The 14,452-nt window shown below is 39.6% G+C and overlaps 1 protein-coding gene across 1 annotated transcript in view; it reads right to left on the bottom strand.

Annotated features, from left to right (window-relative positions):
- Positions 1 to 1,386: 1,386 nt before the first annotated feature.
- The window catches only part of dab2ipb (DAB2 interacting protein b), a 101,679-nt gene continuing 88,613 nt past the window's right edge, over positions 1,387 to 14,452 (bottom strand). Inside the window, 4 exon segments of the mRNA XM_063889475.1 lie at positions 1,387 to 5,265; positions 7,141 to 7,228; positions 7,800 to 8,002; positions 13,257 to 13,394. Coding sequence (XP_063745545.1) covers positions 5,098 to 5,265; positions 7,141 to 7,228; positions 7,800 to 8,002; positions 13,257 to 13,394 — 597 coding nt within the window. The 3' untranslated portion in view covers positions 1,387 to 5,097.

Genomic DNA, 14,452 nt, shown 5'->3' with positions numbered 1-14,452 from the left:
TTATTCGACATACTGTATTATGCCTTATTTGGACACAGTACGCTGTGCCTAAACCCTCACAGTATTCTCGTTTGTCTTAGCATTTTTTGGACTTATGCTATTTCGAAAAAATGGAGAAAAACAACTACATACTATACTTTGTTGTTTTTTTCATTTACGACATGTTTTTTATGCCTTATTTGGACACAGTACCCCGTGCCTTACCCTACACAGTATTCAAAGTGTTTTTTAGCATTCTTTAGCGATAATATGCTACGTCATGTTTTTCCATTTTTTCGACTACTATACTAGTATAATGTAGCTTTTAAAAACAACATTATTCAACATACTTTACCACGACTTCTTTTTCATGTTTTTCCAACCACTATACTATGACGTTATTTTTTTCTTTTTTCACATTATTCGACATACTATACTAAAAAAAGCATCATAGTAAAGTATGGTGCAAAAAAACAAAACGTCAAAGTATGGTGTGTCCAAGACAAAAAAGTCATAGTAAAGTATACCAAAATATCTTCAAAAAGGGCATTCTATAGTATGGCTAAAATGTGAGAAAAAGTGACATTAAAGTACATCAAAATAAAAGATACAAGGTCATAATTTAGTGTGACGAAAGTAAAAGGTCAGAGTTTAGTATGTTGTAAATAAAAAAGGTCAAGGTATAGTTTGTCTGAAGATATGAACAAAGTCATATAGTAAAGTATATCAACATTTGATTTTTTCTCCCCACAAACTATACTGACACTTCTTTGTCCAAATACTATATTTGAACTTTTTTCAGATATTGTTTTGGACATAGTATACTATGACGTTTTTACTATGTTATGTGACTCAGGTCGTGTGTTTCATTAGCCTGACATCCTTAAGGCCCAGTGAGCTGGTTCCACTTGGCCAGAGAAACAAGCGTGACTCACAGGGAGCAATTAGCAACACAGGAGCTTTCCTTCAAATAAACTTGATAATGACCCGCTTTTAATGAGGTCCACATTCCCCATTCTAACATACTGTTTCTTTACAAATACATGTGCATGTCTCCTGTCTTTGAGCTATATTTAGAAACAAAGTGTGAGCATTTTAAAAAGCTCATTCTGAAAGAGACATTTTGCTACAATTTCCCCCGCTATTTTCAGCCTGCATGCTACCCACTGTGAGGAATAACAAGGAGGCAGTATGTAGGTCAGGCTCTGAGGAGTCTGTCACATCCTTCCATCATACCCTTCACTCTGTCTCTGGACCTCTAGTCTGAGCATATGCGCTCTCTAGCTACTTGTCATCTATCTAGGCCTGCTTGAGTATTTAATGAGCATGCATCTCATAAACTACAAAACAATCCAAATTTACATTTCACAATAACAGTACAAAGAGAGATAGACAAAGGAAACCAGATTTTAAAATAGCTAAATAAAACTTTAATAGGTCTAGTTGCAAATGTACATAAATTGCACAGCCACATTTTGTCAACACAAATTCCTCTGTACATTATTGTTTTGTCACTGTCGTCAAAGGAAGCAGAATCCAGCAAATACTTTATACTTTCAACATACTTACAAAAGTATTTTCTACAAGATAATAGAAAACTTACAACATCTTTTACTTTATTTATAGCTTTATATTTTTAATAGATCTTTTGTCTGACTGGATGAAATGTGTGACGAGAGAGCTTGTGGTTTTCCTACTCCTAAAAACTTGGATGAGAACATGGATGGGATAAATTAACTGATTGATGAGACGTACAATTAACAACACAAAGTAGTACAAAGTATATCAGTTAAATTATATAGATGTAAACTGAGATTTTAGGTAAGACTATGTCAAATTTGATAAACAACCGCCTCTGCGTAATGCAAATCCTATGATTCAGCTAAATGCTAAACCATAGTTAAAAAAACAACAGCTTGGCATTTAGCTAAAATGCCCTTATAGTTACTGAATTTAATAACTGCCTTATAAAGCAGAAATGACCTGAAATTTGCTAATATTGGCAACCGAAAGTCATTTGTCATACCAGACGATGCAAAGCTGTAACGCTAGCATCACTGTTTCCATGTGTTTAGTTTAGCATTTAGCTAAAATGCTAAGCATTGGTAACAGTAGCACAAACAGTCAGTGAACTGAATATTGAATATGCCTTTTATAGCAAATTGATCTCGAATTATTTGTAATAAAGTATTATTTGTTGGTCAAAAGTAACTTAGTCTTGCTTTAATCTCTGCAGTAAGTATTGTTTAAGGACTGAATGCCAGGTACGTTTGTTTTCGCTATGAGAATTCTCCTGTCTGATAGAAAGGTTTGTGAATGATCTATAGAAAAAATCCCTTTCTTAGGTTTTGAAATATGCCACTTTTTAAACAACCAAAATGGGTAATTTGCAAAAAAAAAAAAAAAACAAGAAGCTAAAAAGCTAAAAGAAACACCAACCACCGAGGATAAAAGTGCATTGAGCTAGACTGATGAGAAATAACGGGATTGGGTGGAAATTTCCAATACTTCCCAAGAGTCTAACTGCTACTTAATCAGTTTTTTTGGCTAGTGACATTACACTCTAAATACAAAAACAATAGCTCTAACAGGGAGTAAACACGGAAAGGTTATTTAAATTGTATAGTTCTACCCCATGAGGACAGATGACCGATTGAGCTATTTGGTATTTACAATATCCATAAAGATACAGCAGAGTTTGAGCACAAGATACATTTACAAAAAGCTCTGTTAACATTAGGTAAAAATAGTGTGTGCATTTTATTTACACGTTCCCAGGCTGTCCAGCCTCATGATGCACTCGGTTATCATATATTTGCTGTATATATGTCTGCAGCAAAGCATTCATCATTGTCGTCATCACCTTCAAATTGGCAACAAAAAACAAAAACAAACGGTGAAGCTACCATTGGCTCCAGAGCGAGGATGAAGCATGCGGAGCCTCACACTGGATGTTTACAGTCTGTTACAGGTAAGAAAAAATGAATACAAAAATATACAAAATACAGATGCATGGGAGCAATGAGAGCAAATGCGGAGAGATAAGATGGACCAAACCCCACGTTAAGACCACCTATGAGTTAGCATCTTCACATTCAGAAGAACAAGGGATGAAAAAGGTGAAAGCGACTAAGAAAAATGGATGAAGAGGCGAAATGATGTCACTAGGATTAATAATCACAGTTTGGATGCAGCACACATCATTACCACTGACAAGAAAAGCAGTTAGAGATCAAATGTTGAAACAAAGGAAGCCATTGCGACAACGGCTCACCAGTCCAGTGTATAGTACGAGAGAGCAGGGTTTCCGTTATCTGTTCCGTATTTAAATCTCTCCGGTCCAAATATTAGGTGTGGCTACATTGAAGCAGAATGTGCCGCTGATTGTATCATTTTACTGGCGGTGAGCTGTGGTTTTGTTTGGGATGTCCTTCTTCCTTCTTTTTCACTGAGTTCTTCTTTTATGGGTAAGTACAAGTCTACAGGGTTAGCTATGTAAGGAATACAATTACTAGGCCAAATGGTCCTGGTGAAATGAATACAATTAAGTCAGTTCATAAAAAAAATAAATAGACATTGTATGATCCATTCTATGCAAAAGAGGCATACCTCCCATAAAATATATAAACAGATGTTTGTGGATCCTTGTGACGTATATCCACCACAGGCGCTGCTCTCACGCCTTTGATTGTTGTGGAAATGTAGCGGCCACTCCACGAAACGGAAAACATGATGTGGTTCTTTATATAGCCTGCAGATGAAGCTGCACCAATAATATTTGATCAGAAGTTCTCCCACTTGTCCAGGACATTGAGATGTTCTAGGGCCGGCACTAATTATCTCTAACGGAAACACTGAGTGAGTGTGTCTTCACCCGCTCTCAATAGCTCTTGTGCTACTAGAGTGAGAGGACCACACGTGTGACTCAAACCAAAAAATCTAAATTGGGTTTTGAACTGATCGAAGAGCAATGATGAGCACCAGAAGAAGAAACCGATCACATGACTGTGCAAGCTAACTGTACAGACATTTCTCTCCAATGCAAAAAGGGTTAATGAGGGGGGGGGGACTGAGGCGATGGTGCTGATCACTGCTCGGTGTGATCGTCTCCTCCCGGGCTCTGCAGCACGCTACACACTAGAGTCTTTCATCGCAAGAGAAGAAAAATAAAACTAGATCTCACTCCTAAATAAAGGGCTGCTTTTATATTTGAGATTATCAAATATAGATATGTGTGTATACTCTATAGAAGAAAAGAAATGCATACATCTATATTAAATCTCATCAATATAGCATATCACATAGATTTCATTTACTTTACTCTTCATAATACATTTATGTGTGTACACGTATCCCTTGCCACAGTAGAAGTTGTGCCTTTTTTGCAGAAATCGGGGAGCTGTGGGATAAAGTCGAGGTGTGTTCCTTACTTAAGGCGGTTCATGTACCAATAGCTTCTCACAAAGTGCACTACATGGGGATGCGGGAGGGGGGAGGGGGGGGCACTCAGGAACACACCCAGGAGAGAGAAAAGGGACATAGAGATAATTTTTTTGACTAAAAATATCTATCTTTTTCTGCGCACCTATTTGGTTCTTCATAAACAATGACTTTGACTGGAAGATAATCCTCTCCAGACAACCATAAACCTCAATGCGTGTCATTGTTTTTTAACTGGGTCCACTCGGTTCTCAAGAGGGAAAAAGAGAAAGAGAGGAGGGCTGCAAAGGTGACCGTGAGAGGCGGTCGTCACTGTGAGTGGTTAAATAGTGGTTCGTCCTACGCGTAGGCAGGGTCTTGAATGTCCCTTACATCCTCTGGAGAAGTGTTCGACAGATGGACAGCTTTGAGTTTTATATGTACAAACTCGGCCCGCCTCCTCTGCCCGCCCCTCGTGACGAAGGCCGTCTGGTGATCTTGTACTCTTGAGGGATCTGTCCGTTACTTGGCGCCCTCTCCAAAAAGCTGAAATGTCCTCCAAAAGTAATATGCTTTCTAAAAACACATACACCCTTGCAGTCTTTCAAACCGGCATGCAGCCAGATGCATGCATGCAGACGTCCTCTCTCTGAATAACTGTACACACACGCAGGCACTCGCACAGGGCAGATGAAGTCTCTAACAGTTGCTGCTGTTCCGGAACTCTCCGTTCTCAGTGATCTGCAGTTTGGTGGGGTTGGTGGGGGAGATGCCATTGCGGGTCTGCATGCTGTAGCGCTCCTTCAGCTGCGTGAGAGCGCTCATCAGACGGGCGTTGGCTGCATCCAACGATGCTATGCGCTTCTCCTGCACACACACACAGACACGAATACAGTTAGAGCGACAGATGGAATCGATTTATACAGACAAGAAACAAATGTCCTGCATGTGTGTTTTCTGAAGGCCGCCCAAGGAGCTAGCACTTCCTGGTTCATTCAACTAAAAGCAAAGAGATTTTTTTATTGATTGGATTTTTGGGGAAAAAGGCTCTGTATTACTATAACTCTTTTTTCATCTTACAAATCTTAACAACTGATCAGTTTAATGATTTTTGAAGTTAGATGCAAATGCCAGATGTACAAAGTTGACTGAAAGAACTACACCACAAAGCTTAAGGTGGTCTATTGTCGGTGTTATGTGATCTACCCAACAACCTACAGTATGTCGTCTGGTTTAACAACATTCATGTTATACATCAGAAGTTCTTAAGCTAGCCTACTTATTTCAGTAATGAAAACCAAAACCCCTTCAAAACTGCCACTGACTTAAGGTAGAAGTGAACAAATGCAACCTTACTCTTGAGTTTGATCCTGCAGGTGGGGGGGTTTCTAATGCAATAACATTTTCTTCTTCTTATCCAAACCACTTTCTAAGTAAACCTTCTTCTTTCTATGTGGCTTGCTTGTACAAATTGGATATAGAAACCCTCTTAAATGCACACATTGGTTCTGAATTCCTTGTTTTATATGTGAAAAAATAGTTACCACAACAATGCAAGGGCGGTGGTGGCAAAGTGGTTAGGGGTTAGGGGCTTGGCCTGGGAACTGGAAGGTCATCAGTTCAAGTCCCTGAAATACCAAGTGCTACCGTGGTGTCCCTGAGCAAGACACTGGTTACCTACACTGCTCCCTGGGCGCCGTACATATGGCAGCCCACCGCTCCTAACACTAGGATGGGTCAAATGCAGAATGTAAAATTTCCCCTCTCTATCCTCAAATGTCTGTAAAGTAGTTGGATTTCTTTTGCTTTGACTTTCTTTTTATCTTATACATTTCAATTCCATATTGATAATAAAAGTACATTTCTAAGTCATGCTGAGCATAAGTCACTTTGCAGGTCTCTCCTGAAACGTGGTACAGATGTGAACATTTTGTCACACAATCTGCACTTACAAATCACTGTGTGTGAGCCTGCATGAGGCTCCCTGTGTTAATCACATAATACAGATCCCTCGGAGAGGCAAACCTGGCTCTCTGTCTTTATAATGAGATTTCTCATTTTCATTCTCTGCCTGTTTACTGAGGGAGACAACTTATTGCCTTCCTGTGGCGTGTTTGTTTGCAGATGCAAAGTCTCATTACTCGAGGCGTGAAGGAGATTAATCACCTGTCCGTGTCGGCAAATGTTATGTTGCAGCATCGTCGTTTCCCCCCCATGCTGTTGTTATATCCCATTGACATCAATCTCCAAAGACGCACCTTTGTGCTTAATTGTGTGTTGAAAGGCATTAACACACACTTTGTCCGGCACGCAGAAGGAACGGTCTCCAGGGTTACATTCTTTCTTGCAGCTGATTTGCCTTTTCAATTACTCTTTGATAATTATATTCCCAACAATCAACATTTCAGTTTGCACTTATTTGATTTCCATGACAGATTTTAAACACAGTTTTGTATGAACAAGAACACGGATAATAGAGCAGCTTCATGTTCACACAAAACTAGATTTGAAATGTGTAAAGGTTTTAAAAGAGAGGGGCAGAGCCACTCCAGCTTGTCAGCGGCAGCTCTGAGACGGCGATGAATTAAACATCTCTGGAGTGACCCTTTGTTTCCTTCAGCAGATGACACAAGTGGCAGCACATACAAATTGAAACGCTGGCAGAAAGTATCTCTATAACTATATGCAACCCGCAGTGTGCTTTCTGTTTCTGTATTGTCAAATGTGGAGGAGTAAACTGACCTGTGCGTCGATGATCTTCTGTTTAGAGTCCACCACAGCCTGCATGTCTGAATGATCCTTCTTCAGCTCCTCTTCCACTGACATTAACCTGCAAAAAGGACACGTATATATAAAAAGGAACAGAACATAAAGCTGCATTTTGACCCCGGCTGCACTATTAACTATTGTTTTTATTGAATGTACTAGTACAATGTCCAATATTTGGCTAAATATGTGATCATATCTGAATGAAGAATTGTGTTTCTGCAGGGCTGTTGTTCAGACTATATACTACTAAAAATCTATTACTGTTAAAGAACTTCTTGAAAATATTGTATTATTACAGAATATTGTTCAGTATTATTGTGAATATTGTTGACCATTTTTTGTTTCCTCTAATATTGCAAATCAAAGTCAAGCTCAAATAATTGCAACAAGAAACAAAACCTAAAGGTAAAATATTTCAAATATATTTACATTATATATATATTTATATGTATTGATTTTTGGGATTTTTAACATTTCAAGAAAAGCGGAAAACGATGACATTTCTAAAGCTTTACAAAGCAGTCTCTACAAACCGTTAGCGCTCTCTTGATGGAGAATAAGAAATACACATCAGCACTGCCAATTCATATTTTCCTGCACCCCATATTGCAACAGCTTCTCCTCCTCCCTACCTGCTGATGATGCCCTTCATCTGGAGGTCCTTGTCGTCCTGCTGTCTGCGCAGCCGCTCCTCCGACTCCTCCAGCCGGGCCTGGTACTCCATCAGAACCTTCTGGGCCTGTTCGTCTTGACCCTTCAGACGGGCCTCGTACTCCTCCAGCTTCTGCACCGACGCCCGCAGCTTCTCCTGCAGCACCATGATCTCCTGCTGGTACTGAACAAAGGAAGAGATTCTCATCATGGCTGTTCCCGTTATCGCCACCATCAACCCTATCAGCTGGGTCTGCTTCATTACCATAGCTGACAAGAACCAAAAAGACATTTCTCAATCAGGCCTGAGATTCTATCCTGTTGTTCCTGGGAGAGTGTCATTTAGAGAAGGGAATCACACGTTTCATTTACAACCCATTTTCATTACTGCACTCTCACTAAATGCCTGAACAGCTGCCCTAAAATAAGTTTTGGGAAATCAATTATCATTTTTATTTCCAATTGAACAATTTCATCCATATTAGCAATGCTTTCATGGCAGAAACACATCTGTTTCTTCAGTGAGACCTCTGAAATAAATGACTTATTGAGAAGTTAAACTGAGAGACAGAAAAGAGAGGAAGTTTAGGATGAAAAGAGAACAAGGAGGAAGTGAAAAGGGAGGCATGGAAGTAGTGAAGTCGGAGTCTAGACTGTGAAATAAGCTCTGAAAATCTCTCCCTGACCTCTCGCTGGACCTAAGAGAGGGCTTTTGAAGCAGCTATCTTCCGGCGATGGGGGGGGAGACTAATGGAGAAATCGAATCTCTTCAGGACAGAAAAACACATTTCTAACAGCAGTGAGGGATACTGTGATCAGTCAGCGTGACGCTGGGAGACCAGGGTGAGTCAAAATACAGACAGGGAAGCCAGAAAAAAGCCTACAGCCACTGAATGCTAAGAGCTAAATGCTAACAACAACTTGCTTCCAATGACAGAGTAGAAATGTTAGTGTTTAACAGGTTTAATATATAAATGATTAATACAAACTGCAACTGAGGCAGAGTATAGCACATATGAACATTTTCGACCTGGTGAATAATTTAACGTTAGCCACATTTGTTTCAATTCTTCCTCAAAGGGACATGGACAACCATTATTTGTTTTATGGCATTCCCTCCAGTAGTTTAAAACAAAAAGAAATCCAGCTGCATGGTGACAATAGAGGTTGTTATTAGGACTAAACCTCTATAAATAACTCACTTTCAGGGCAATCCAGGTCAGCTGACTGCTAATGACATGCCTTAAGTCATGCTGCTAAAACATCTTTACACCGTCATATATTCGGTTTGTTCTGCTTAAAGGTGCCATAGAAAGCATCTACCTGGTCTTTTAAATTGTTCTCTGATGTCTACAAAGAAGGTATATAACTTTGGTTGATCCCAAAAATGTCCAGATGTGGTTTTACAGGCCCATTTACAACTCTATGATTTGGTCCTAGAATGAAACAAGCTGAATGGCGTTATTTGGGGCTCATTTAAATAACTATGACGAGCTCTGCTCTGATTGGCCGGTTTACAAGGAGCACTCCATGGCTGCCTCAGAGCCCAGAGAAGTAAGTCAAGTTCGGAAACTGTGAGACATGAACCATGGAGGCTATCGGCATCCAACCTTACATGTGCGAGCCTTTATCGGAGGAGGAAACCGATGAATTTGAAGAACAGCCAGTTGGTCGAGATTGGAGAGCATCGTTACGGAGTGGTAAGTGTTAGCGTTAGTGTTTCCAGCAGCTGGTGTATGCAAATGTTGGGGCTGGACTACCGTGTGTGACATCACACACAGGGGTTGTTGTAATTCGCCCGTTTTACCGCTATGATATGCATATTCATGATTTGCATGTGAAGGAGGAATCAATGGTGTTTGAGGTTCACGGTATGTCAGTTCAATGTACCGAACTCTCCTTATTCAACTATGCCAAGGGAAATACAGTTTTCCATTCTATGGCACCTTTAATTAAATCCATGTTTTGTCAGTTGTTTTGAAGAACACTTCTACATTATCTCGTAAAGCTTCATGGTCTCTCTGGCTGATAGCTCCCTGTCAAAAGTCTCTGCTGTTATACCTAAATCAAAAATAAAGTATCAATGATTCAATGAGGAGTGTACATATGACATTTTCAGACCAAAGAAATACAGCTCAACAAAAGATGATGTTTTTTGTACGTCTAATGATAAGCTCCTCATAAGATGCTTTTCAACAATATTTGGTGTTAGGAAACCTCTGTAATCTGTACTGGAAATTCATAACTTGAATCTTTAATGCAAATCTTTAAAGATAACATTGTTTCCTTTCTAAGTGTATTGTTTATTGTGCATTTTAAAGGGTGTTTGAACCTAATAAGACACTGTTTTGCTCTAGTTCCTGCAAAAAACCTTGTTAACTTAATATGTGCAGAGTTAACAGCTTTAAATAAAGCAACACAAAATGTAAAGCTGTTATAATGATATACTAAGAAAGTCAGTTATGTGTTTGTAATGCTATAACAATTAAAACTACAACCTAGACATAGTAGTGTCTAAAGTCTAACAGTCTTTATAATGCTATTATTTAAATGTATACAATATTCTTAATAAAGCTTTATATCTTATAAGGAAACAGTGGGCCTTCTTGCCAATGAAATAATGTGTATTTATAAAGCAACACCAAACAAAAACGAGCTGTTTTTCTGTGTTGTGTATGTGAACGTGCTCCAGCTCATTACTGAGGCAGAACTAAAGAACAAGTTAGAGACCAACTGTCTGAATGATCAGCTTCAATCTCACACAGCCAGGACGCTGCTGGGATCACTCCTCTTTCCTTGTCATCTTCTACTTATATTTCCATGTCAATCTCCTGCCCACCACTGGGACATGTTTCCCATCCTCCCGCTCTTCCCGGGAGGAACGGTGACCAAAAATAGATGAATCTGATTGGCTCCTATAACCTTTTGGCCGTTCCTCTCTGTATCTCTAACATCTCCATCTCTCCGGGGAGTAAATGCCATCTCCTGTATCTGTACCTGCCTCGGACAAACTCACAAACATCCCCTCTGTACCCATAGGTCTTTCTCTACCACTATGAATCACTCTCCGGAGCGCATTGTGCAGAACTTGAGTGAATAATCTTATTCTAATAACTGTAAGATATCAATAGAAAATATTTTGAAATGTTCCTAATACAATGCTGAAAAAATGTCAAGTTAATTGACCCGGCCCTGGGCTCTCTCCCCTTAGCTGCTTCCTCTCTATTTGGAATACACTGAAGATAAACTCAGAGGAAATAAAACGGACTATAAATGAACTGTTCTCCTCTTCTGCTGTATTCATTTTTTGGGTAAATTAATTAATTTTGATCTTTTCAATTTTACTCTGAAAGTAAACATCAGAGGGAGAGAGAGAGGATGACATGAAGCAAAGGGCTGCATGTCTTTGAGTGTTATTAACTGTTTATTGTTTTTTATGCCTTTGAAATTTGACCAACTACAGATTAAAATAGCACATCTGACTATATAACAAAAGAGGACTAAAGAAAGTGAAAAAACAAGCTACATCTGTAAACTCATGAAAACATAATCCTTGGGACACGAACGGTTGTACGTTTTTATGTAAATTAAATTAGAATTATATACAAATATCAGGAACAGTGAAACCTAGACTTTCTGCAAAAATCAGAGATAGAAATAAAAATGCATCGCACATTTTAGTCTCACAAATTCGTTATGCACTGTAACACTCATACATTCAGTGTCATTCAACTTGGAAATTAAAAGTCAAAGAGCATTTCCTTTAATATAAAAAAGCAGTGTCTCATTATTGATCTAGTTTTATCGAAATGAGAATATTATTTGATGTGTTGGAATTTTCCACATGTTGATGTCTACTCCTCCTAACAAGACACATGCATGCTCTAATTTGTGTCAGATCGCTGAGCAGATACACTTCATGTAAATTTGTGTGAGAGCATAAAATGGCTCCTGTAGATGTGTGTTGTAGGGTGTACGGACCGTTAGCTGCAGCCTGCGTCTATTTTAAGGCGGCTGCGGCTTCTTTGTTAAGACTAAGTTATTTCCTTCTTTGGTTGCTCTCCCTGCCTGGGCTGCTGGCTTCCATAAAGTATGAGCTATGTTAGGATGACAGGTTTGTATTCATTATAGATGGAAAAAAAAGTGGGGGAGCGTGTGGCAGCCAATCAAAGCACGGAAGCGAAGCTGAGGGTAGGAACAGCAAAAAAGCATTTTTCTGTCTCCATCTCTCACATAGATGCAAGCACACACAAGCTCCAACATGTCTGTGCGGTGTACTGCACACACACACACACACACACACACACACACACACACACACACACACACACACACACACACACACACACACACACACACACACACACACACACACACACACACACACCTGCGTTAGGCTTTATAGTTCATTCCAAAGATGGTAAGACGGGGGAAAGTTGTGAGGGAGTTATTCAAAGGCAGGCGGAGGGACCTTTTTTTAATGAAGGAAGAAGGTTAAAACTACAACATCCAAGATTCTCTCACTGCACACAATATTTTTAGAAGTTATTCATCAATGTTGACGATATAAGTAGTGTATTTATTAGCCGTGCAAACACAATGGTTAGTTTATTTCTTCATCAACAGCTGCAATTCGTTTTATTATCAATTCTCAAGTTGTAGCGCTGTCACACAGCTGCTCTGGAAGCACCGCCCAATTATTTATTAATTCACTTGATGTTTGTACAAGTGGGTTTTTAAAGTGATGGATCAGGGGGTTTGATGTTTTACTGTTGCAACGTGTGTTATCATGGATGAAATTAACTGCAATAAATATCTAACTACAGGTACAAATATAATAACCTGGACCTGATTAATCGTTTGAGTCCATGTTCTTACAGACCATCAATAAATCTATCTTATTTGTCACATACATCATATAAAGTACAATTCCAGTGAATTTATATCCAAATCAAAGTAACTGATACTTTGATTTGTACATTTAAAAGTGACTGTTGATTGCACAACCACTTTCTTTAATTATGGCTGTTGCTTTCCTGCACTTGACACACTGGGGCTCACTGCTGGCTGTGTGAAAGAAAGACATCCCAGAATAACAGCATGTAGAGCACTAAGTAAGCCAATTTTCTCACGCAGAGCCAGCCTGACGCATAATATAAGCTATTTAGCTCAATTTGATGTAATCATTTAGCATATTATGACTTAAGTGACAATTTAGATACATCTGAAGCACCTCAGGCTTAGAGGAAAGAGAGTGGAGACAAATCCTGTAGAGTTTAAAGTGTGGAAGGGCTAAAGGGAGGGAGGTGTATGCAGGAGCTAATGAGGGGTGAACAAAGGAAGGAGAGTTGAGTGGGAGCGTCAGGGCTGAAGGTTGAGGTGGGTTGTGAAAGGAGGGGTTGGTCAAAGGTCAAAGGTCGGATGAGCAGGTAGGTTACCTTCTCCACCTGAGTCAGATCCTCTCTGTTTCTCAGTGACTCGGGCTCCATCCCCTCATGGTCTAAAAACTGCACATTCATATTCAAAAGCCAGGCTGCTGTGCGGTCCAGCGCACTGGGGTTCACTGGGGAGGGGGCCTAGTGAACACAATACAACACACACACACACACACACACACACACACACACACACACACACACACACACACACACACACACACACACACACACACACACACACACACACACACACACACACACACACACACATGAGCCAAGTGCAAGTGATAGGGAGGGGAGGGAAGGGAGGGGAGGGGAGGGGAAGGGAGGGCAGGTTGCAATAACAGCACAGAAACAACAGAAATAAGCTTGAAATGCACCAAATCATCTGGACTGAAAGCAGCAGGTGGAATGGATACACACTGCTGTCCTCAAGCTCACGCACACACAGGAGCACACACCTCGAAGCGCTGATTTGTGATGTGAGTGTGAGTGTGTACGCCTACAGTATTGTACAAGCAGCAAAGAAGGTAAACACTGTAAGATTAAATTAGAGGAATTGAAATCAGCCTGGAGGCAGATACTAGCAGTTAAGGTGTGTGTGTGTATTTCTATCTGCCATTTATCTGATATACAGAGGAGTAGAAAAGCTGTGGGCTGTTGCAGAACATGAGAGCATAAGGAGGATGTTTTTACAGTTCAGCACACTCATTTGCATCGAGGGCTTTTGAAAAGGCTGAAAATCGAATATTTGCAAACGGACAAAATGTAATAAAAAATGTTTAAAAATGTGGGAGCCGTTTCTTACTTGCCGGGTCTTAGTCATGCAGAAAAAAAAGTGTTTGGGAAATACAACTTGTCCGCCTACAGATAAAAACCTCTTATAATTGTTGTTAGCATTATGACTCATTATTGAATTGAAAACCTGTAAGGAAAAGTTCATTTTAATCAAGACGGCATGAGTCAAGATATTCATTTAATCAAAATGTTAGTGCTTTCTAAAAGATATACTTATTTTTCTATTCCGTAGATGTAGGTACAATAGGTAGGAAAGTCAACTTAAAGCCACTATGCAGAATTTCAATATTTCCAAATTTCTAAAGTGGTAGCATCAACAAATGATGATAAATATAACACAAATGAACCCAATGCTATCGTTAGACCACCAAAGTAATTCAAAATGATCCTGAGGAAAA

This window comes from Eleginops maclovinus, chromosome 8, assembly GCF_036324505.1.
Source record: "Eleginops maclovinus isolate JMC-PN-2008 ecotype Puerto Natales chromosome 8, JC_Emac_rtc_rv5, whole genome shotgun sequence".
Classification (NCBI taxonomy): Eukaryota; Metazoa; Chordata; class Actinopteri; order Perciformes; family Eleginopidae; genus Eleginops; species Eleginops maclovinus.
Note: the sequence above shows the minus strand (reverse complement) of the source record. Positions and strands in the feature narration are given on the sequence as shown.